The 24,003-nt window shown below is 46.9% G+C and overlaps 1 protein-coding gene across 1 annotated transcript in view; it reads right to left on the bottom strand.

Annotated features, from left to right (window-relative positions):
- The window catches only part of KIAA1549 (KIAA1549 ortholog), a 129,927-nt gene that overhangs the window by 24,515 nt on the left and 81,409 nt on the right, over window positions 1-24,003 (bottom strand). The window contains exons 12-17 of the mRNA XM_032866486.1: window positions 21,041-21,237; window positions 19,229-19,344; window positions 14,012-14,217; window positions 12,172-12,395; window positions 11,129-11,282; window positions 5,123-5,440 (exon numbers count right to left, since the gene is read on the bottom strand). Of these exons, the coding sequence (XP_032722377.1) occupies window positions 5,123-5,440; window positions 11,129-11,282; window positions 12,172-12,395; window positions 14,012-14,217; window positions 19,229-19,344; window positions 21,041-21,237 (1,215 nt within the window). The remainder of the gene's footprint in view (window positions 1-5,122; window positions 5,441-11,128; window positions 11,283-12,171; window positions 12,396-14,011; window positions 14,218-19,228; window positions 19,345-21,040; window positions 21,238-24,003) is intronic.

Here is a 24,003-nt window from a genome sequence, read left to right as displayed (position 1 = left end):
AGAGAGTAAGAAAACTGATTTAGATATTAAAGAAAGCTTCCGTAAAGTGAATGAAAAAGCTGAATCTGAAGATCAAATGGACACTGCCTATTCATGGAGGGAAATGATTCAGAAAAACTAGCTGAGTGTCCCGAATTATTCAGGCTTCCTAGCAGGTAGGGTACGTACAGCCCTTACCAGGAAAGGGGAAATTAAGATGGCCACAGATGTGTCAGCCTCTCCTCTCCCCAGCCTGCTCAACATTTTACATTGTAAAATGCTTCCCCAGCATTTTACAGGTCAGCCACCACTCTCATATACTACATCCAAGACCGGAGCCAGAAAACAATCAGGAAGTCCTGCAGTGGTGGTGAGAGATGAAGGTGGATCCAACCTACATGATGCTGAGGATGCGAGAGGGAGAACCTACAAAACTACAGCATGTTGAATGGACCCCAACTCCCCGTCTTTGCCCTGCAGTGTATGATCTACCATCACTTCAACTGAAGCCTCTCATCTTTTTTTTTTTTTTTAAGATCTTATTTATTTGAGAGAAACACAGCAAGAGAGGGAACACAAGTAAGGGGAGTGGGAGAGGGAGAAGTAGGCTTCCCGCTGAGCAGGGAGCCCAATGTGGGGCCCGATCCCAGGACCATGACCTGAGCCAAAGGCAGGCACTTAACAACTGTGCCACCCAGGTGCCCTGCACCCTCTAGTCTGCACATCTCTTGTCCCTTGTCCTTTCATCATGTTTGCCTGAGAAACCTCTACTCTCGGATCAATCCAACTGCCCATTTTCTCCTTGTCTCCACCTGCGTATCCAAATGCTGATCAACAAAAATCCAGAACTTTAATTCGTGCCACTATAATTTTGTGACAGCCAATCTCAACAGGAGCTTCAATGCCACTAAGAAATTACTCTAATGTCCCTAAATGGTCTTCTTTCATTCTCTACAAAAAGTATGCACAATCTCTGCTCTCCCTCGAATCTCTTGCCCTGCCACACTTGCATCATTCTCAATAAGTGATTCTGCTTTCTCCACTGTGAAAAATAGAAGCCACAATGAGATGGGAGGTCCCTCAACTTCTTGTCACCCACTACAAACATGATTATATCTGTACCCAACTCCTCCCCACTCCCGCTATTAAACTGGAAGAAATAGATCCCCTCATTTCTAAAGACAATTCCTCCTTCAATACTCTGGATCCCCCTTCCTGTGCCACTGACCTCTCCCTCTAGGCTGGCTCAGTGCCATCAGCAATTAAACACACTGAGGACATGATTCTTCCTCTGGAATCCATTCACTGCATCATGCTAGTTGGGGCCATCGACATCACTCACCAAGATTACTATGAAAACTTTCTAAATGTCTCCCTGCTTCTGGTCTTGCATTTTGACAAACCATTCTCCAATCTAAAATGAAAGCAATCTGTCAAAAAGGCACACTGAATTATGTCTTTAGAGTGCTCAAAACTCTTCGGTGTCTGACCATTACCCTCAAGATGAGGTCTAGGCTCTGTCCCAAGAGCTTCCTGCTTTTTCTCTCCTGCCTCATGTCTCACCACTCCTACTTCTCACCCTGTATTAGTCCCCCAGAACCAATTTCACTGTTAAAAACATTTTGGAGCAAAAATTTTAACAGCCTCATTTCATTATAATTGACACACAATGAACTGTACATGTTCAAGTATACAAGTTTTTAAGTTTTGGCAAATGTTGGTACCCACAAACCATGTTCATAAACCAGATAATGAACATATCCATCACCACCCAAGCTTCCTGGTGCTCCTCTGTAATCCCTCTGTCCCATAACCTTTCCCAAATTCACTCCATCCCTAGGCAACCACTGATCTGCTTTCTGTCACTATAAAGTAGTTTGCATTTTCTAGAATTACATATAAATGGAATCATACAATATGCACTTTTTTGGGGGTGGGGAGGCTCCTTTCCCTCAGCATAACTATTCTGAGACCCAACCATGTTGTCATATGTATAAATAATTGTTGTATGTATAAATAATTCATTCTTCTTTATTAATGAGTAGTATCCCACCGTATAAACACAGTACACTCTTTCTGCTCTTCTTGGGTAAAGCCCTTTATAAATGTCAATTAGTTCAAGCTCATAATCAGTATGAATGCAAGACCTGTTCAAGTTTTCTCTACCTTAATGATTTTCTATATACTCATTCTATCAATTATTGAAAGAGAAGTGTTGGAGTCTCTGCCTATAACAATGGCTTTATTTCTGTGTAAAGTTCTATTAGTTTTTACTTCCCATATTTTGATTCTCTGTCATAGGCACATAAACATTTAGGATTTTATGTCTTCCTGATGAACTAATATATTACTATAAAATGATCCCTGTGTAATATTCTTTACTATGAAATCATTTTGGCTAACATTAATAGAGCCACTCCAGTTTCTTGTGATTAGTGTTAACATACTTCATCTATCTCCAGACTTTTTTTTTTTCTTTCCCCATACTTTTAACCTATTTGTGGCTTTATATTTGATGTGTCTTGTGGGCAACAGATAATTAGATCGTGAGTTTTATTCCACTGATAGTTGCCCTGTAATAGGAATATTTAGACCATTCATATTTACTGTGATTATTGATAGGGCTGAATTTAAATCTAATATCTTAGTGCCTGTTTTCCATTTGTCTATTCTTTTAAAATCCTTGTCTACTACTTCTGTGTCATTTTCCTGCCTCTTTGCTTATCTGGCTAGTTTTGATTAGATTTCAAACCTTATTAATTTTAACTTGTTGAGTGCTATGTATTTTTGGATTTTTATAAATATTCTTGAGCTTTGTTTGGTTTCACGTATTGTTTTTTGCTTTGTTAGGCAGAACTAGGGAAGCTTTAATCTGGGGCTCATTTTGTCCTACTACTGAAGCAAACTGATGTCCCTTCTGAGTAACCTAACTGGTGCTCCATGAATTATGCAGCTTTCTGCTCTAGAAGGAAAGGAACTGTAATCATCAGCTTGGGCTGTCATAACAAAATACCACAGAATGGGTGGCTTCAATAACAGAAATGTATTTTCTTGCAGTTCTGTAGGTCTGAAAGTCCAAGATCAAATTTCCAGCAGGGTTTGGTTTATGGTGAGAGCTCTCTTTCTGCCTTATAGACAGACAGCCACCTTCTTGCTGTATCCTCAGATGGCAGAGAGAGCGAGCTCTGGTGTCTCTGGTCAGGGCTCCAACCTTATGACCTCATTTAACCTTAGTCACCTTCTTAAAGATCCCAGTTCCAATATAGCCACAGGGGGTTTATACTTCAACATTTGGATTTGGGGATACACAATTCATTCTACAGTAGGGACTTATTTCCACACCTGTGTGAGCTCTGAGGACTGTTCCCTTTAATCTTTTTAGGTGGTTCTTTTCCCAGTCTTAGGTAGTTTCCTCATACCCTTAAACTGGTCAGTACTCAGATGAAGGTTCCCTGCAGATCTCTAAAATTCTCAGCTTTCTTGTACTCCCTGTTGTGAAATCTAGCTATCTTTTCCTCCCTAGTCTCCAATTCTATCTTTCTCAACTCAGAGAGAATACAATGCTCTGCCTGAGGGTCTCCCTCCCTACACCGCAGCTAGAAACTCTCTCAAGATAATGAACTGGAATAAGTGTAGAGCTCGACCCATTTCTTAGCAATCCCTCTCCTTTGCTGCCTAATGCCCAGGGTTATGAAAACCCACAGATATGTATGTGTGTATGTATATTTATATATTTTTCCCTCCTTGTTATCTTAGTTGTTTCTGGAAGGGAGGTAATCCAACCTTGTTCCTCCATCTTGTTCAGAAGAAGCTTGTACTGGATACTTTTAATTCTGTCTCTGCCATGTTTCTCTACATTAATTAACCGTCAGACTTCCGCTTTGATGCTGTTTTAGCCACAGAATCCTTCTAAACACGTGACAGCTCAGGCAGGTGCTCCCTGACTGTACTCTACCCTGGCCAAGGCACCCACCATGCTGTTTTAAAATTACTGCTTCAATTTTTCCACATATCCCCTGCTGTAATACAGAAGTTGGAGTTGTGCATTGTGCACTGCTGTACCCCCAACACCCAGCAGAATACCCAAACACAGCAGATGCTCCATAAAGCTCCCTGGATGGGGGGGGGGAAGCTCCCAGGATGAATAAACAAGTGAAAGAAGCTTAAAGGGAAGGGACAGCAGCTGAAGCCACATTCACTTTATCAAAGAGTTCGTTCTGTATCACTCATTTCCTTAAAGGTTATAAACTACCATTATAAATATGAAGTATTTAATATTTATAGTTGTAACATTAAAAACAATGAGATGGAATGGTATTTTTCACCACATGGTAGCAGTTATTGAAGGAAAGAATCTATCACTAACCACATACGTCGAAAATTCAAAACAATTTCAGAGACGAAGATTCCTTTAACATGTGTTCATGACCACCCAATTTCACCTTAATATGGGTAACAAAATCAGATGACCCAGTATAAGCACTCCTTGAGAAACTGGGTCTAATTAACTTCCCTCCAGAGTTGAATGTTTCAGTTCAATCATCCAATCTGGAATTAGCAAAAAAATATTTAATTTTACATCCTTCAGTTTTACCCCTTCCCCCATGTTTTGAGAAGACACATTGGAAAGGACTGATGGAATATGAAAAAAAAAAAAAAAAAAAAAAGGATAACAATGGAAGATGAAATCCTGAAATATTAAGTCCTAAGATGGAAACCTGATATTTGGAATGGTTGTCCTTGCCTGCCTGTGGCCTACCTGCCCATACTCCTGGAGCCTTGAGGACCACTCCGGTCCCAGGTGGCCTTCTAAGAAGAAGCCTAATGACTTGGTACATTCTAAACTGCACCTTTTATAAAGACATCAATGAGAATATGCTTTGACAGTTACCCCATTTCCATTTCACGGCACTGAAGGGAACCCAGGAAGAGACTCCCATTAAATACCAGAGTTGCATAAAAGGGTGCTTCCAACATTAAGAATTAACTTGGGAAAAAATACTGAAAACTGAGACCCCTCAGCCAAGCTTTAATTCTTATCAAGTGAAACGAGTGTTATTGTAGTGATTCTGAAATGGAGGGAGTCAGGCAACAAAGTTCCAACATCTGGCCCGTGAGAGAATTCTAGAAGGCCAGTACTTACGCTACATGGGTTGTTGGCCGTCTGAGCAGAGCTGTAGAAGGACCCCCATTGGGTGGCTCGCCTCTCATCCCGGGAAGGGGTGCTGTTCACAGGCAGGACGGCTGGGACCCCAGGGCCTGCGACCGCAGCGCTGGCAGGCTGGCTGCTGGGGGCCACGAGGGCAAAGGCGTCGTCCAGGAGGGAGTGCATGGTCTGGCGCGCCTCCTCGATTGACGGCTGGGGCGGGATATACTGGGAGGCTGGGAAGGGCAGGCCTGGATACCTCCCCAGCTCAGCTGACGACGGTGTCTGTACGTCGGCCGGGAGGTCGGGATCGGACTGCAGCAAGGCAAAGAGCAAAGGGAAGGAGGATCAGAGGTGAGCTTCTGTGGTGATGCAAAAATACGACCACAGGGCCAAAATGGGATTTAATAATTTTCACTGACATTGAGGAAAAAGTCTACCGTAAGATTTTTTTAAATGACAGCTACAAGGTAGCGGTGGCAGGGGAAGCTTAAATCAGGATGAGTGAAAATAGTCAACAATCATTTGGCCAGTAAAACTGAACCAACTATCTGGGGGGTGCCTGGGTGGCTCAGTGGTTGAGCGTCTGCCTTCGGCTCAGGCACTCCCCCTGCTTGTGTTCCCTCTCTCGCAGTCTCTGTCAAAAAATAAAAATCTTAAAAAAAAAAACAAAAACAAAAACAAAAGAACTCACCCACTATCTGAAATGCATGTCAATACCTGTAAATATGTATTTTTATTAAATGCCCCTAAGAAGCCACAAAATGTCTCAGAGTCTTATATACTAAAATACCAAGTCAACTTTTCCCACGTACCAAAAACTAAAGCAGTCTATTGACTATGGCAAGAAAAAGTTGCCCTACATACCACCCAGAAGAGTTCAAAAGTCACCACCATATCGTACCTGTCTGTGTATGAACAACTCTAATACTTATTATAACAACTGCTTATAACAGTAAATAGAAAGTGTTTATTCAGAAACCACACATCTTTCAAATGGAGTTACCTCTGGATAACATGAGTCACCCAGCAAGGTTTAACTTATTATTCTACACCTACTGTCAAAGAGTCAGGGATAAAAGTAACAACTAAGGTTTCTTAAAATCTTATTTCCTGATACTGCTTTATGAGCAAAATACTGTTGTCATATACACGGAGTCAACTCCCAAGAGACAAAGAGGACACTACTGTAAGGAGAGGTCTTCCCGGTGTCACCGGTGCCAGAAGCACACCGTCACAGTTACTGTCAGTGACACCCTGAGAAGAGGAGGGGCTGGGCACAAGGGACTGGTGATCCTGCGTCTTCCATGAGGAAGGGTGGGCGCCTTGTACCTAGAATGCTTCTGTCGTCCAGCTGGCCCAGTCTAGCTCAGCTGGTTGGAAGAAGACATTCCTGTCTGTATTAATGTTTGGATCAATAACTTATAAAGAAAAATCTCTGTTCCACAGACACATCCTTACTCTCAGACAACTGTCTAAAATTCTTTCTCATTGGGCACCTGGGTGGCTCAGTTGGTTAAGCAGCTGCCTTCAGCTCAGGTCATGATCCCGGGGTCCTGGGATGGAGCCCCACATCGGGGTTCTGCTCAATGGGGAGCCTGCTTCTCCCTCTCCCTCTCCTACTCCTCCTGCCTGTGTTTTCTCTCTTTCTCTGTCAAATATATAAATAAAATCATGAAAAAATAAAATAATAAAATGCTTCCTCATGCTTAGGTTCCATCCAACGGATAATCCATTATTATCCAAGCCAGTGCTGAACACTGAAGGGCAGCAGTCGGTTAACCCCAGACAGAAAACCAGACCACGGACTGGCACACTACACATGGCCCAGAGACCTGTTTTGCTTGGGCTGTGCCATCTAAAATAAATAAAGAGTCAATATTTCTTAAAATCTGAAAATTTCATACTAAAGCTCAGATTTCCGGATTCTCCTGGCTGATTCTGAACCTGTGGCTTCACCAGGCCCCGACTCATCCACGGAAACCACTGGCCTTGAGCAGGGACTGCCTTCCTGAGATGGGGTGGGTGCTCTACCACTCCCAGCAGCAAGTGGGAGGTCTCCCTGCTGTGGGCAGGACCCCTCAGCCCTAGAAGTCTGTTTCCTTAAAACTAGGCTATACCGGGGCGCCTGGATGGATCAGTGGGTTAAAGCCTCTGCCTTCAGCTCATGTTCCCAGGTCACGATCTCAGGTCACAGCTCAGGTCATGATCCCAGGGTCCTGGGATCGTGCCCCGCATCGGGCTCTCTGCTCAGTGGGGAGACTGCTTCCCTTCCTCTCTCTCCACCTGCCTCTCTGCCTACTTGTGATCTCTGTCTGTCAAATAAATAAGTAAAATCTTAAAAAAAAAAAAAAAAACTCATTAACAAAAAAGAACTAGGCTATGCCAGGAAAGGTTCTACTAAGTGACATCTGTCAGCTTGGGATTCTAAGTATGGATTTGGGGCCCCAAAAGGGGATCTATGACGAAGCCCTGGAAGAACTCTGTGTTTCCTTCCCGGTGAGGTAGATAAAAGGTCCGTGTGCAGGCCCTTTTCCCACTCTGGGCAGTAAAGACGGAAGACTGCGGCCAGGAGTGTGTCATCAACCTAAGAGGAGGAGTAAAAGGATAAGTGTCCCTGTAAACACATCCCACTGGTAAGTGAATGAGTCTTTCCAAAGACAGAAGGGATGCTCCCAGCAGTGGTTCCAGTAAATGACTACGCAGCTCTTCTTCAAAAAACAAAAAAGCAAGCAAGAAAGCAACGACAGAACAACCCCAGATGGAGTCACTGCCCCCAGAGAGCAAAGCAAGACTTTCAGCCTCTCCCAGGAATGTGACCTTTAACCAGTCGATCTGGAAATTCCTGATCAGCACTAGTGAGGTAATCTGCACAACAGACCCCCCTCTTTATCCCCCAAAGAAAGGTGACCTTGCCTGAAACAATCCACTCTTTGTTAGAAAACTTCCTTTTCTGCCCCCTTGAGTCTCTAAAAACCTTGCATTTTGTACTGCCCCCCAGAGTTCCTTTCTACTTGCTGGGTGGGGACGCTGCCCGATTCATGAACTGCTGAATAAAGCTAATGAGATCTTCAAATTTACTCAGCTGAATTTTGTTTTAGAACACCACGTGGCAAGGAAGCTAGCGTGCAGCCACATAAAACACTGCAAGCCTGAACTGAGAGTCCAACGGTTTAACATTTATAGCAAGAAACGGGCTGTGATGCTCTGAAGATGGGACTCATGAATCCCACCAAGGGAAAGAGCTGTGGGGCCATAGGATGTCAGAGCTTCTCATTCTTTCTTCCTACAACAGTCTCCTCTCTGGGAGGCTCCACTGCCAGCACCTCCAAGGCCAAGAAGAGGTCTTGTTCATTTTTCTAAATCCCGACATCTGCACAGTGTTTCACAGACGGGTGGTACCGAATTAACAAATGGATTAACAGTGGTCGATGGATGTTAAGATTTACCCAGGGTCCCTATTGGAATTTGAATTCCGCTCTCTTGACTCTCAGTCTGATAATATCATTATTAGTCAATTTGTTTCCCTTGCACAGATATGCATCCACCTGTCATTTCTCAGAAGGACATAGGAATTTCTTCTTTACCTTCAGTCATCGGAAAGGATGTTTCCTGGTGCTATCTGGCATCATTTGTCAGTATTATAAGAGAGTGACCAGACACCCTGGATGGCCGAGGACAATCTCAGCCTGTGCCTACTGTCACCATAGAATCATTAATAGAGCCTTCTACCACTCTCCCAGGTGTCAGGTTTGGGTGACAAATTAGATCGGGGTAGACAAACTTTTTCTGTAAAGGACCACACGGCAAAATATCATAGGCTCTGAGTCACATAGTCTCCGTTGCTGTTAGAGAACTCTACCACTCAGAGCGGTAGCCAGAAAGAACATGCAGATGAAGGAGAGTGATGCTGTTCCAATAAAACTTCACAAAAACTGGTCACTGACCAGATCTGGCCTGAGGCCCATGGTGTGCCGAGGCCTGAATTATAATGGTGACCCTAGCGGCCAAGAAATAACGGGAATATTTCTTCCACCCTAGGAGAAAAGAGCTCATAACGAAAAGATATTTTGAGGGCCAAGTGTAAAATTTAAGAAAAAACATATATGTGTTGTAAAATATTCAAAATGAAATACTACCTAAAAAAAAGGGAGTTCCACAAAAAGGCATTGCATTTGAGAGCACGTGCTTCAGAATTTTTGCACAAAGTAAAAAGTCCATCTGAGAAAAATTTCGTTTCAGGGAATCTCTGAAAAATGAAGCCGGCCAACCGCGGTGGTGCTCTCTGGGGAAGGGTTTCTTTCCACCAGCTGAAAGAGGAAACCCTCCACTTGCTGCTAAGAAAAAAGCAAGAAGTGAAAAGATGATCCCAGTTCCCCCAGCACACCCCCACCCCCTGCCGCCGGCGAAGGCAGCGAGCGTGATTTCAGATCACTGAAGAAGACAAATGGAGAGATCAAGGGGAAGACACGAGACCCAAGGGCATCAGATGACAGAACTTGGAGCTACTTAAAAAAAAAAAAAAAAAAAGAGGGGCCAGGATTGAGATAGCACTGGTGCAGATTTCCTTTGAGGGAAGGACCCGGGCTGACTAGGGAAGTATGCAGCGGGTGGGGTGGAGTGGGGGGGAAGGAAGCCCCCCCTTCTTCTAATCACTGGCTTCACACATCAGGCCTACAAGTCCTGTGGGAGACAAAAGCCAAAGCTTCAAGTGACCACTGTGGGGAGCCAAGGGGACCGTCCTCCCAGATGAAGGCAAACACCACAGATGCCCAGACAACAACCTGTCCAAGACACGACCGCAGCACAAGAGCTCCATCTGCTGTGAGAACGGCCAGCGGCTCCCCTGTCAGAGGCGTTCACTCGCGCCTTCCCCACGGGCTGGATTCATTCCAGGAAGGAGCAAAGCAGCCTCGTCTGGAGAAGCCTGCGCCCTTCGGGACTGTACCCATCCCCATAAGCAGGCGCTGCCAGTCTTTAGGACGCTAGAAAGACAGGAAGTTGCCAGGGAAAAGTCTGGTTCTTTCAGATGATCATGATTTAATGCTACTGAGCCCCAGTGTCATTACGGTGTTTGGCATATGTGTGTGATCAGGCTTCGCATCTTTCGGGGTTAGTTGTTTGTGTCATGAGGAGACAAAGGCTAAGGGCACACAAGCTCTTTCCAATGATCTTGTATGTCACAAACCCCTTCTCCAAGGATGTGAGGGTTTTTTCCTGATTTCTCTCTAAACAAGGATGCCTCTGTGAGTGTCTCTGGAAGGAGGAAGGGGTCTTGTGCAACAAGCCAGCCTTGGCCCTGGCACAAAGCTCCAGGTGTCCACTGTGTGTCTGGCGCTGATGGAGTCGGCCACATCTGGAGCTCCCTCTCTGTCTGGGGGTGTCTCAGACCCTTGGGGAGGCGGGCCCTCTCTCCCCGGCTCAATGGGGTCTGTGTATGTGTGCCTTAATGCCATCAATGTCTGCCTTGAACACTTCAAGCAATTTGGAGTGGGCCTCTTTCCGTTCAAAAACAAAAATATCTAATTCTGTATTTCTTAGTTTCCATTAAGCTTTCTCTTCCATTCAGATCATACACACACACACACACACACACACACACACAAATAAAATATCTTCTTAGCCCTCCAGGAACAGAAGGGAGAAACAAAACTCTAAATATCCCTTCTATTACCAAGAAACCGAAACAATTACCTGACCAGGGGAAGATAAAAAAACAAAAACAAACAAAAAACCTTCTCTTTTCCAGTTAACCTCAAGGAGTACCCACCCCGAAGCGTTAGAAAACGGGCTTGCATACAGAAAGGACCAACGCAAGAGCTACATTTCCAGGGGGCTCTCTCGGCAGCCCACTGGGCTCTGTGACCCACTGGCCACCTCCCCCCATGCCTCAGGGCCCAGCTGGCGCCACCACCGCACAGGGCCACAGCCACCACTGTTCACTCTCCTTCCCCTAAGAGCCACCCCACCCTGATCCCAGAAGCAACAGGCGGCCTTACATACCGGGCAACCGATGTAGGCAGAGTTGTGCACCCCGGGGGGCCTTTTGTAAGTGCCGTCGCTGTCTGTGGTGATGAGTCTGTCCTTCTCAGCATCGCCGGGACAGCCATTGACCTGGTGTTTCCGGCGTGGTTTGGGAGATCGCTTTATCCTGGAGCTTCCGGGGGGGGAAAAAAGGTTATCTTCGTAGGAAATAAACCTTCCTGCCCGTAGCTTATCAACTACACACTAAGTATTTTCTGAGCCTCTGGGATATGCTGGCCACTGTGGTAAAAACACCCCACAGGCTACAAACAGTGTGTGAGACTCTGCCATGAGGAAGCTACGGTCCACCTGAGCATATTAAACGCATGGAACAAGAGAAAAGGGCAAGGTCAGTGTGAGCTACTGATAGCACGGCTGGCTCTCCGGCCAAGATGGGTCGTGAAGAGCAAGTGGGATCTGACGGAGGGGAGGGATGTAGGGAGAGGGCGGGAGGTGAAGGCTCCACCACCCTGAGGGCCAGAAACAGGAAACAGATGAATGTGGGGGGCAATAAGGGACCCTCTAGTGGGGAGACACTGTCCCCACTGCAGGATGGTGGAAAGCAGCCAGAGTAGAGAGGCAGGGCCCCGCCTGTTGCAGGAACACAGGCTCCACAGGGCAGGCAACCAAACCATGGCAGGTGTTGAACAGAGCAAGACGTGAATGAGAGCAGTGATGAGAGAAAATGCGGTGCCTTAGGGACAGGGGTCTGGAAGACCGAGAGACCAAGACTCTGAGGGCAGCGGTGGGAAAAGAAATGGACCTGCCCGTGCCGCGGAGGTGCAGGTACCGGGAGTGAGGGTGAGGGGACACGGAGGACGGAAACCAGGGGGCAACCATCTGAGAAACTAAGAGTGACCGCCGATTTCAACTAACTGACGTCCAGGAGGCAGAATACACCCAGGAACAAGATTCCGTGGCAACTGGAGGGGCCGGCAGGCGAAGGAGAGCAGCCCCAGTGGGAGCAGAGCCCTCGGGGCCCCCTGAAGGCAAAGCTGGGGGGCCCTGCTGGGGAGGCACACCTCTTCCGGGGCTCTATGAACACAGAGGGCACGCTGGCCGTGGGGTCCAGGATCTTGTCAATCTGCATCTGCGCCCTGCGGTACACGCGGTGCCGCTCGCGCGTGTCACCCGAGGACAGGTCGTCCACCACCGGGAACTCGTAGTGACCGCGGCGCTTGGCACGGAGCCGGATCTTGTTCCGATGGTGCTCGATCTCGGACTTGTGCCGCAGCGCCGTCTGGATCTGCACCGCCAAGGGGAGACAAGGGAGACACATGGAATGTTCTGGAAGCTTTCTGGCCCCCGTGCAGAGACAGCATCTTGGGAAGGCGTCCCTTTCCCCCAGACAGCCATCCCAGGATCCTGTGAAGCTGCGAGGGGTGTGACACGGACAGCCACACCCACACCCACGGGGGCAGAGAACCTGCTATCCCCACGGGCTGGGTCCCACAGCCTGCTATGCATCAAGAGCTACATTTTAAAAAGAGAGGAAAAGAAAAACATGGCAATGTATGCTATCAAGTTGTGGGGCCACAGGCCTGGTGAGCACACGCCCTTCCTTCTTTCCAGCAGATGGAGAATCCGCTCTAGGGCGGGCACAGAGGCACATGCAACTGGAGATGCTGGAGACAGGTCTAGGTTAGGACGGGGCTGCGCAGGGCTGGGGCTCCCCAGCACTGGTGAGCAGAGACAGCGCACGCCACCCCATTCCCACAGCGCACATTCTCAGCAAGAAGGAAAGACCATTAAGAACTCTAGAACTTCTGTAAGAGGATCTACTTTAAGGATCACCTTTAAAGCAGGGAGGGGGTTGCAACTGTACCAGTTCTCTACTACCTCACCCTGGCAGAACTCTCAGCCGTAGCAGGTGTTTCTTAGAAGCAGGAAATGGACAGACATGGAGCTGCCTTAGGTGCAACCCTAAACGGGCTTCACTCCACTCACTGTCCAGCCCAGGACAAATCTCTCACGGCCCAGTGAACAGTGACTTGGCCTGGCCTTCTGGTTCCCAGAATCTTAGGAGGAACGTGGATCTAATTCACTCTTCCAGGATTCACTGGAATAGGATTTTACAAGGTATTACTGGATCCTTGGGGCCAGAGTCGATCTATTAGGGATCACAAAGTCTACAGTGGTCCCAAGATCACCCCATGTTCAAAGGTTCATTAGGAAAACTCATAGGACAACAGCAGCTAGTCCCATTTATTACAGCAAAATGATGCAAATCAAAATAAGCAAAGAGAAATGGCATGTGGGGCAAAGTCTGGAGGAAACCAGGAGCAAGCTTCTCGGAGGCCTTCCCCAGGAGAGTCACACAGAAAAATGCCGCTTCATTCCTCCAGCAATGATTATGACAATGCATGTGAAATGTCCAGCAAGGAAGCCCATTAGAGATGCAAAGCCCAGGATGCGCGTACTTGGGGCCGGTCCAACAGGCTCCCTCCGCGTAGCATGCGCCAAAATTCCACAGTCCCGGAAGGAAAAGAGATGTTCAGATAAGTCATACTGTTTGCATAAACGATCTGGGCGCGGTGAGCCGCTCTGTTCTGGGAATAGTGGGAATGTTTCTGAAATGTAAATTCCCAAACACCAGCCAAGGGCCACAGCAGGACTCCTGAAGGACAGCGGGCTTTGCGATGTCAACTCTCTGCACGTCTGCCATACGCCTACCCGTGTCCTTGAATGGCACTGGATCTAAATAAAAACTCAGCTTCATATTTAAAACAGAGAATACGTGTCAGCAGCTCCTCGTCTCAGTAACCTTCCGACACTGCAACTCCCACCTGTTTTTAAGCACTGACCCAATCAGAATGTGAATGTTTAAAAACATAAATGTGCTTTTTAAAAAAGAGCAAATACCTCTTTGTTAATTTTGTTGGTTTCAGCCACCCGGTCGGCCAATCCAGGGTGCTGGAGCGGAGGTGCCGGGATGGGCTGCATGGCAATCAGCTGTATCTTACTGGGGACCCGCCGGCTGGCCTCCGAGGACCGGGACAGCCTGTCCACATGCTCGAAGATGGAGGCAGACGAGTGCTGCTCATTTCCCGAACTGGGCGGTGGTGGCCCTGGAGCAAAAGGGGAAGCAAAAGCACAAATAAGTAAAGCCATCCTAAAGAAACAGCAAATAATCGGTCCTCACGCTACTTGGTGCCAAAACATGCCCTGTTTTGCCTAAAGGTGTTTCAAAGTCTTTAGGAGGAGAAGGAAAAAGGCAGGAGCTGCACAGTGAGTCACTAAGCAGCTCACAGAACTTTTAGAGAAACACGGACAGAGCTCTGACCTCCCGCTCTCATCTGGAAGGAGATAAACGTAGTCACCAAGGCAATGATACTGGGAAAAAGACCGGAGATGAGGGGAGTGTGGGTCTGCAGGTACAGAATGCGTCTGGCCTTTGAGTTCTGATTCACCAAGAAAACCAAGGTGAAGACCCATGAGAAGAAAAGGGCCCTACGTGTGGGGGATTCGTTCCCACTTTAAAAAAAGGAGACTAGTACCCCTAAAAATCGTCGAGGGGGCTGGGTGGCTCAGTCAGTGAAGTGTCTGCTCAGGTCATGATCTCAGGTCCTGGGTTCGAGCCCCATGTCGGCCTCCCTGCTCAGCAGGGAGCCTTCTGGTCCCTCTCCTCCCAGCTCATGCTCTCTCACACTATCTCTGTCTCTCTCAAATAAATAAATAAAATCTTAAAAAGATAAATAAAACAGGACAGATTTGAACAAGACAGTAGGAAATATTAGCAGCTGTTTGACATACCGAACGCGCGCACACCAGTGGTATGTGAGTCTTTGTACTTCCTCTCCATGTGAATTACATTCATTCGTTACCCCACAGGATTAGAAATGGTTGTTGCAACTGTGAATGAATGACGCCTCTGGTAGCGAGGAGGCAGAGTTGTCTCGATTCAGGCCATTCTGGGGCTTTCTTTCCCTGCCCTGGGCAGGGAGGGAGCCTATCTGTGCAACACAAGCACAGCTGGGCACCACCATTCATCTGGTGGCCGCTGCTCAGATTACAGGCAGGATGCCTAAAAGGAGGTAATTAGCTTCTCCACATAGTCTAGCCTGGCCAACTGTAACTTATAAGAAAACTTACAAGGTAGCAGCAAATGTCACAAAGAGGGGGGGCCATTAAGCTACTGACACTTAAAGGTGAGACTGCTTTCCTCCAAGAGGGGGAAAAGACCGGGACACACAGATGACAAAGGAAGAATGCCTCCCCTCACCCCAGCAGCGCTGTGTGCCTGCCTGGGTACCTGCAAGCTGCAGGCCTGGGACCAGCTCCTGTCTGGGCCCTGTTCCAGCCCCCAGCCATGGTCATGGCTCGTCGTTCTAGAATTCACCACTGCACCCAGAGACACACGAGAAGCCCAGAAAATCATCGAGCTTCCATACTGCTCAGAACCCAGCCTTTCTAATATATATATTTTATAACTGGGTTATTTTTATTGTTGGCCATGTACTGCGTACTTTAAAAAAACGAACAAACAAACAAAAAAAAACACCTGGACAACAATAACCAACAGCGAGTACAACTGGAGACACAGATTCATGGGTGTGAATCTGCCTTAAGGTTAAGTTTAGAGGCTTTGGATAAAAACCCATTTCTATTCAAATATTACAAAACAAAATTGTAATAATACAAATCGGAGTATGGGATACCGTCGATGGAGCAGACTGACAGAGGGAAGGGCAGTATCCACTGCTAAAATGCTGAACCAAGGGGCGGCTGGGTGGCTCAGTGGGTTAAAACCTCTGCCTTCGGCTCGGGTCATGATCCCAGGGTCTTGGGATGGAGCCTTGCGTCAGGCTCTCTGCTCAGCAGGGAGCCTGCTTCCCCCTCTCTCTCTGCCTGCCTCTCTGCCTACTTGTGATCTCTGTCAAATGAATAACTAAAATCTTTAAAAAAATAATAATAAATTTTAAAAATAAATAAATAAAATGCTGAAGCAATGGGACACTTCCAGAAATACGAAGTTCATTATCTGTGGGTGAATACAGCCAGAGGGCATCATCACCAAGGCCCAGGGCCCCCCAGTTACTATCCAGTGAGGCAGGGATCCCATCTCTCCCTCCCACTCCATCCTGTCCCAGTGCCTCGGACCCCAGTCCCAGAGCGCACATCTGCTAAACACAGGACTACACGACCAGTCACCTCAACTAAGTTTATAAAACGTTACCCCAAAGAGACAAAGAATTCTAATTTATGACCTCAGCTCATTTCATAAATAAGCACTCCACAATTACCTGGAAAACTCTGATGTGACAGACACTCAAAACAGTTGCTGTACAATCTCTCTAAAACTATGAATTTGCGTTGCAAACCTTTTTTTTTTTTTTTTCAAGATTTATTTATTTGAGAGAGAGAGGGCAAGCGAGCAGGAGGGGCAGACGAGAGAATCCTCAGGCAGACTCCCCTGCCAAGCGCACAGCCCGACTCGGGGCTCGATCCAAGGACCCTGAGATCACGACCTGAGCCGAAACCAAGAGTTGGAGACTCAACAGACCACGCATTCCTGCCTTGCCTACTCTTTCATACGAGCCACAGTGGATGTCCGCTCAGCTCCAGCTAAGAATTCCATTCTAGAATTCGGAATTTGTGCAAGTCTTATTAATGAAGTTCCAACTACTTCAAAATCACACTCTTGCACACACGAGTTTCACAGTCCTTACCTATTGGGTGGCTTCCTGCTGACAGAAGTGTGGGGGATGTGGCATTACACAAGGACAGCACAGTGGGGGCACAGTAACACTGTGAATGCCACTGCCTTCACTCGAGGAAGGTGCGTCACCTCCCTATCTCATCTCGCTCTCCACAGCTCTGCTAAAGGGAACCCCTGGTAATGCTGTGACTTAGTCTAAAACCATGATAACTGACACAGTGACATCTGAGTCAGTAACCTCATAAAGGTCCATCCATGGACGGTCATGTGTGTATCACGGTCCAGCTGCCTTCCACAAACAGTCAGCTGGGAAGGGAATCAAGCTTGACCTCTAATGGACCAAAACCAAAACCATGCTCTTTTCTCAGCGATCACTGCCATGTGGGTCCTGGAAATGTCAGATGACTTGTGACATCCATCAAAATCCTGGCCAAGGAGTGGGAAGGGACCCAGTGGCCATGCCACCTGCTGTGATAAGAGGGGACACCGGCCCCAGGGCAACATGGAGGAGGGAACCAAATGGTTCTCAAGCAACTGACTTGCCACAGAAGAAAGACTTTTACATGATTACAAAAAAATTCAAAAGCTAGGATTAGAAACTCGCAATCTTTTCTCTAGGGTATTTAATTAGGTTCTATGAAAGCAATAAAATGCCTTCACGGCAGCTTTACAGAAATAAAGTGAATTGATATTTACAGTGAGAAAATCATCTTTCTAAAACATGAAGATAACGTGCAGACTGTGGTGTCTCTCCAAATCGTAAGAGCAGCAGCTAAGCTTCTAGAACTCATGAAAACATCGAAGGCACTTGCCTCCTGCCACAGGCAACTCAGTCCCACACCTGACGTGCTCACTACCTGGATTTTGAATATACGAGGATGGAGACTTTTGATTTTTGTTACCTACGCAGAATACACCAAAACTGTCGGGAGTTAAATGTAAGAACAAAAAGTGAGATTTCCTCAGATAAGCAATTAACAGGAAGGGAGAAACTCCAGAGCAGATTCTTTTTTTTTTTTCCCCCTCAAATATTTCCTTCCTGGGATCAAAATTAGATTTTAGTCCTGTCTATCTGAAACAGAGCACTTGTCTTCACGGTGCTAGACAACTTCTAAGATTCTGTGAAACTGAATCCAAAGAAAAAAAACTCCTCCCTTATTCTAAGGGAGTTTTCTTTAACATCAAGAAGGAGCTGGAAGGAATTTCAAAAATGAGCTAGTTTAGTCACACAGAAGCCCCAAAGGCTGAGGGACTCACAAGGTTACACACATGACAGTGACATATCAGGCCCTCTGGCTTCCAACTAGAAGCTGTTCATTGACAGAATATGGCTCGTTCAGTATTGCATTTTCAAACAAAGAAATTTGCGATGACAAACGCTTAAGTATAAAAATTAGCATTAAAAATTATATCTGAGGGGCGCCTGGGTGGCTCAGTGGGTTAAAGCCTCTGCCTTCGGCTCAGGTCATGGTCTCAGGGTCCTGGCATCGATCCCCATGTCGAGCTCTCTGCTCAGCGGGGAGCCTGCTTCCCCCGTCTCTCTCTGCCTGCCTCTCTGCCTGCTTGTGATCTCTCTCTCTGTGTCAAATAAATAAAATCTTTTAATAAAAAAATAAAGTAAATAAAAAAATAAAAAATAAAAATGGTATCTGAGGCATCCCATTCTTCTCTGCATTACTAAAAGAGTCCTGAGATATAAATTAAACTCCAGCAAATGTAAGAGCTGTACTCACACACTCATTTAACAGAATCTGTGAAACTAAAGCCAAACGACCTCACCATCACACCAAAGAGTGTCCCTAAGTCTAGTTAGAACCTGTGGGCCTAGTCTGACCATAGAGCGTGAGATCTATGGTACAGTCCTTTGGGGTGGACACGAAGTTCATTCCAGACCTAACAAGCCACAGATGACAGACACAAATGTGCTACACCGTTCGATCACACGGAACCACCTGTGGGAAGAAGGCTCTCGCAACAGGACCAAACAGAATGCATTTGGACCCAGATAAATAAAGGACCTTCTGGCAGTGACAGCTGAGAAAAATCCAGAATTGGATCACAAGAAGGTCCATAAATGCTGGAGGTAGTTTTTGAGACTCTGGTTTTCATTTGATTTCTTCTGTTCTTCGGGAAGGAAAACCATTAGGACTCTAAACTAGAATGGAACGTGGCTATTAACCTCAAAACACACTTGAGCGATCCCCTAACCTCTAGCACGGTGTCCTGCCCCCATCCAGACACCAGTTCAACATTAGGCAGTGATACTCAATGCGGAGAAATTCACCACATGGATGATGAATATTCCCCCTGCAGACTTTTTTTTTTTTTTAGTGTCTAGCATTTGAAGTAGCATAAAACCTGATCCTCTTGGAATCTCATAATCACTACGTTTAACACGGAGAATGGGAAGAGTCACGGACCGCTCTGTGGAGCTCTGTGGGGCTGGACCTCGTTCACCGCTCCCAGCGTCTTGTCTCCCGCGTCCCTCTCACCGGACTCCTCGCTTACGGTAGAGTCAGCATCCGAGGGAGAAACTCTGCAGTCACAAAACAAATGCAAACATTAGAGAAAAAGGAAGGGGCCTGGGGGGACAGGGTGGGGGGTGGGGAGAGGTCCCATTAATTTAGATGTGGAAGTCAGGCTTCTGGGCAAAACAGACAGAAATGAGACCGTTCCCAAAAACCATCTTTAAGGAACACGTCGATAGCACATGGTCCCCTCCTGAAGACAGTATCACACGGCTTCTAGGGCTCAACAGGCGGCATTCCAACAAATGCTAGGAAGCCAAAGGCCGGCTGGAGGACGGTCCCTCAGTTACCAGCGCTCTGGACTAGCAGTCTGAGTCTGGCACAGATTGTATCATAAAATCTGTTTTCAGGCCCGGTTCCAGGTCAATGGGGACTGCAGAATCCCAAAGAACTCAGGATGGTCCTATTGTCAACCCCACAGAACCCCACAGCTCTGGGAGAAGCCCATACTTACAACACAAAAGCAACGATCTCCCCTGAGCTTTGACTCTGCCTATCAAAGAGGCAAGGGTGACACAGAACCAGCTTGCATAAGGCTAATCAAAGTCCTCAACCAGTTAGCACCCCTTCTCTCTGGGCCCCTGAGGGATGCTAAAGTCCTACATTAGCCATGCAGACCACTGAAATGTTGCATCTAAATGTTTAGGATGAGATGACCAAGGGAAGAGAAAAAAAAAAAAAAAAAAAAAAAAACCCTGGCAAAATTATACTAACATATTCAACAATCTTTAATGATTTGATTTATTCTTAGCCAGCAAGATGATTAAGCAAATAACATCTCTCTACATAGTTCATTTTCTTTTGTAAAGATCGTGGTGTAATATCCATTAAAATTGTTAAAACTAGGCCAGAACCCCCCAGGGTAGGTTTTCTGGGAAGTCAGAAATTGTGACAGCGTTTCAAATGTTGGTATGATCACACATTTCTTCCCTCTTCGCAGGAAATCAAGATTTGGAGTTCAAAGCTCAAAGGCAGGCTGATAATTTGAGGCTTCCATACCCTAGTGTGATTGTGCTGAGATCTGAAGGCAGCTGCATAAAACCTGACTCTGAACTTTCACCCAGCTATGGCCCTTCTCCTAGGATCAGAGGGTGATGGGGGACTTACAGGTAGCATGTTAACATGCAACCCTCCGCCTGCTTCCCTTTGATAGGAGGAATGGAAAGACACTGGGGATGGGGAGCTGGGCAGGGAGGAGGCGGTGCCAAGTCCATGGAAACATGCTAACGAGGGTGACAACACAGGCGGCCAGAGGGAAAGCAAGCAAAGAAAAAAGGATCTGATGAAAGTCCCCCGCAGGCAAAGCAATGAAGGCAGAGCTGGCCGCTGGCACAGCAGCAAAGGCAAAGCCAACCACTGGCTGAGTGCATATGATGTTGTGCACTTTTTAGACATTTCTTCTGATACCATCTCCAGGGGGCCCAGAATGATCACCCCAGAATATACCCACCAGGCTAGGCAAGAGCTAATCAAGTATCGAGGTGTGGGGGGGGACACCACCAAAGCATCTGGCCACCTCCGGTGGTCCCCTGGCGTGGATCAAGAACCCTCCGGTTCGTGGACTTCGGGCAAGCTGCTACCAGTCTCCTGGGCTGCGGACCCAGGGAAAACTCACCATCAGCTCTTGGGACACTGGAAACTGACAAAACTGAGGAGGGAAACATGCTCTGCGACAGGGAACAAGACAGAAAGCCCGATAAGAACCTTCCTCTGTGACGGACGTTCTTGGAGGGGATCTTGGCCTTGGGGCTCGGCACATCTCCGTTTTCAGAGGGCGTGGTGTGGTCCTTCACAGGTCCGGGCAGTGGTGCTGGCTCGTGAATCATCAGGATGTCGTCTTTATTGTGCTGACCCAGATGCTGCTTAGCAAAGTCAAAGCCCTTCACACTAGGGATCTGCAACTAAAACACACACACACACACACACACACAAGCGAAGACAGTCAATCTGAAATCTGAGGACTGTGAGAGCTGGCAAGACTGCTGAGTGCTGACTTCTGACCCGAGATCGTGCCTGCCAGCCCATCATTCTAATTCAACGAGCATCGCTAAATCATTAACTGTGTGCACAGTGCTGTTCACAAGTAGGGTTTGCAGAAAAGACAGACCCTGGCGAAAGATTAAAGAAGAGTACAGGATCAAAGAGCTAGACCATAATGCAAATCGTATCACAAGACGATACCTGACCCACTGTCACAGTAGTGCGATCACACACTATGCGGTTCCAGAGGGAGTGGCATGAGCGAGATATTCTTTATAGAGAAATGGAGACTTGAGACAGGATTCACAGGACAGGTAGAACTTGGAAATGAAAAGGGGCAGCTACACAGAGAATGTTCTAGATCATGACCAGAGAACACTTCCGGGCTGGGAAGACGTTCCGTCAGCTGCCCTAGAAGGGTCAGAATGTGGGGAGGGGGAGAAGGGGGCCAATACCAAATGCCAGTTTCTAGAGCAGAAAACCACGAAATATTTCTGAAGAGGCAGATTTCTAAAATCCAAGCAGACAGGACACAAAGGGCTGTCGGAGGGCCAATGGTACCCACGCAAGAAATGACAAAAGCCTGAGCCCCAAACCCTAGCAATGGAAACGCGAAGGAATGAATAGATCCAGAGACCGCACTGAAGGATCTGGAAGCCAAAAATAGACACAAGAGGCAAAGGAGGGAAAGCAGCCAGTGATGACTTGAATGACTTCTAGGCAGGCGTCCTGAGCAGGGGAAGGGACATTCATCATGAAAGGATGGTAACCTGAGGAGATAAAAAGACGGGTTTCACTTTAGACACGCTTAGTTGGAGATGGCAGAAAAAGCTCCAAAGGAGAGTAGCCCCATGTAGCTGGACACGGAGGACAATAGCTTGGGGGGAATTTCGGGATGGAGACAGGACTTTGAGAGAATCTGTATAGAAGAGGACAGGTAGGGGACCTGAGACTTTTCTTTTTTTTTTTTTTTCCTCAGATTTTTCAAGATGAAAACAGAGTCTGTGGATAAAATGTTGGGGAACATCTAATAGTTTGGGGCTCAAAGGAGGAAAAGGAGGCAAGGAAAAAATAGATAACCTCAAAGAAAAGAATTTGTAAAGTTCGATGTAACAGAAGGCAAGAGGATAGAGAATTTCTAGAAACAAGTGGCCAACAGAAGTCCTGGGGGCACGAGGAGGAAGGAGAGAGGGGTCTTCAAAAAAGCCCCACCTCTCACACTGGGGGTCACAGAAGTCCTACCTGAGATACACCAGAGTTACACCAAACCCACAACCCAGAACCCTGTCACCATGGAGCCCAGATCTCGGCTTCCAGTTTCCTGCACAATCACAGGAAAGGTGCTTAAAAGTACAGAGAACTGCGGGCAACAATGATGAGGCTCACTTTGTGCAACACTAAAAGTGTAGGGGGGAGGGGTTGTGCGTCATTCATTTGAGCTTACAGGTAGAGGAAACTCAACTGCATTTCAGGAATTGTCCCAATGGCCTCCTTGGAAAGAAGGCCACAGCACAACCGGAGCCCTTAGCCAAGTGGCATTCCACCCCTAGAGACAGTCCATCTGTCAAAGACAAAGACCAAACCAACCTAAGGAGTTATTTTAGACAATGTGTTAGGTAGAAGCAAAAGGTTTTTGCCATATCTGTGTTAATTTTATGCCAAATGAGTGACAGCACCTGGGGCTTCTGTTGGTGATCTTGAAGGTCTTTTAAGCACCACAAGAAGAGAGGGGAAGGCGTTTGCAATGAAGACTTCTGCCAGCAGAGGGGGACAAAACTTACTAGAAGTGTGGTTTACAAAGATGTGGCTTGGAAACAAAAGGTAAAGACCCTGTGTGGCTGTATTTTCTAAATTAATGATTATCATGTGACAAGGCCAAGCAACTCCACCACAGTCCTTGGCTCAGAAACACTCTTCCATGAATATGAACCCAAACCTGCCGCCCTCTGGTTCCCCCTCCCTTCCAAACACTCAGGATAAGTCGATCTCCTCCTCCACAGACTGTGACCTTCAGCTGGGCTCCCTGAATCCCTGGGGGTGTTCGTCTTCCTAGGGGCATGCAGCCACTTTGAGACCGTCAACGTCCAGACGGACAAGCTCTGTGTACTCTCTTTACCATCACCAGTGATTTTCCCAAGGGCGTGCCTGTAGTCTTGGGCATCGTGTTCCCCGCTCCTGCCCCCTGTTCTAAGGGTCCTTCTCCTGCTTTACAGGAGAGGCGCCCCCTCACCCACACAGGAGCCTTTACCCAGGGGCACCTCGTGGCAGCTCCCTAAACCAGCGGTCCCTGAATGAAAGAATCACAAGCATAATCAATGATCACCGAGCCAACACCATCCATGCCATTTAATAAAATGTGGTATAATCTTTTTTAGTCTATTTCCCATCAAGAAACTAAATGCCTCCAATGACCAAGAGACAATCAGTGTTGCAAGGCAGATGGTCTGCTTTACCAAAATTGAAGGAGGAGCTGCAGATCGCCTCCTCCAAGCAGAGGTCTCCAAGTGAATGAGGGAAAAATAAAACAGCTCTACCTCTGTGTGCAGTCAGCGTACCCAAAGCCCAGGGAGTTAATACAACTGGTCTACCCTGACAAATGTGCCAGGGTTTGTGCAAGAAACAAGCGTATGTATGTGTCAAATGCTTCATTATTTTTGCTGTTGGCAGTTATTATAAATACCTACGCA

This window comes from Lontra canadensis, unplaced genomic scaffold, assembly GCF_010015895.1.
Source record: "Lontra canadensis isolate GAN:19392208 unplaced genomic scaffold, GSC_riverotter_1.0 scaffold2, whole genome shotgun sequence".
Lineage (NCBI taxonomy): Eukaryota > Metazoa > Chordata > Mammalia > Carnivora > Mustelidae > Lontra > Lontra canadensis.
Note: the sequence above shows the minus strand (reverse complement) of the source record. Positions and strands in the feature narration are given on the sequence as shown.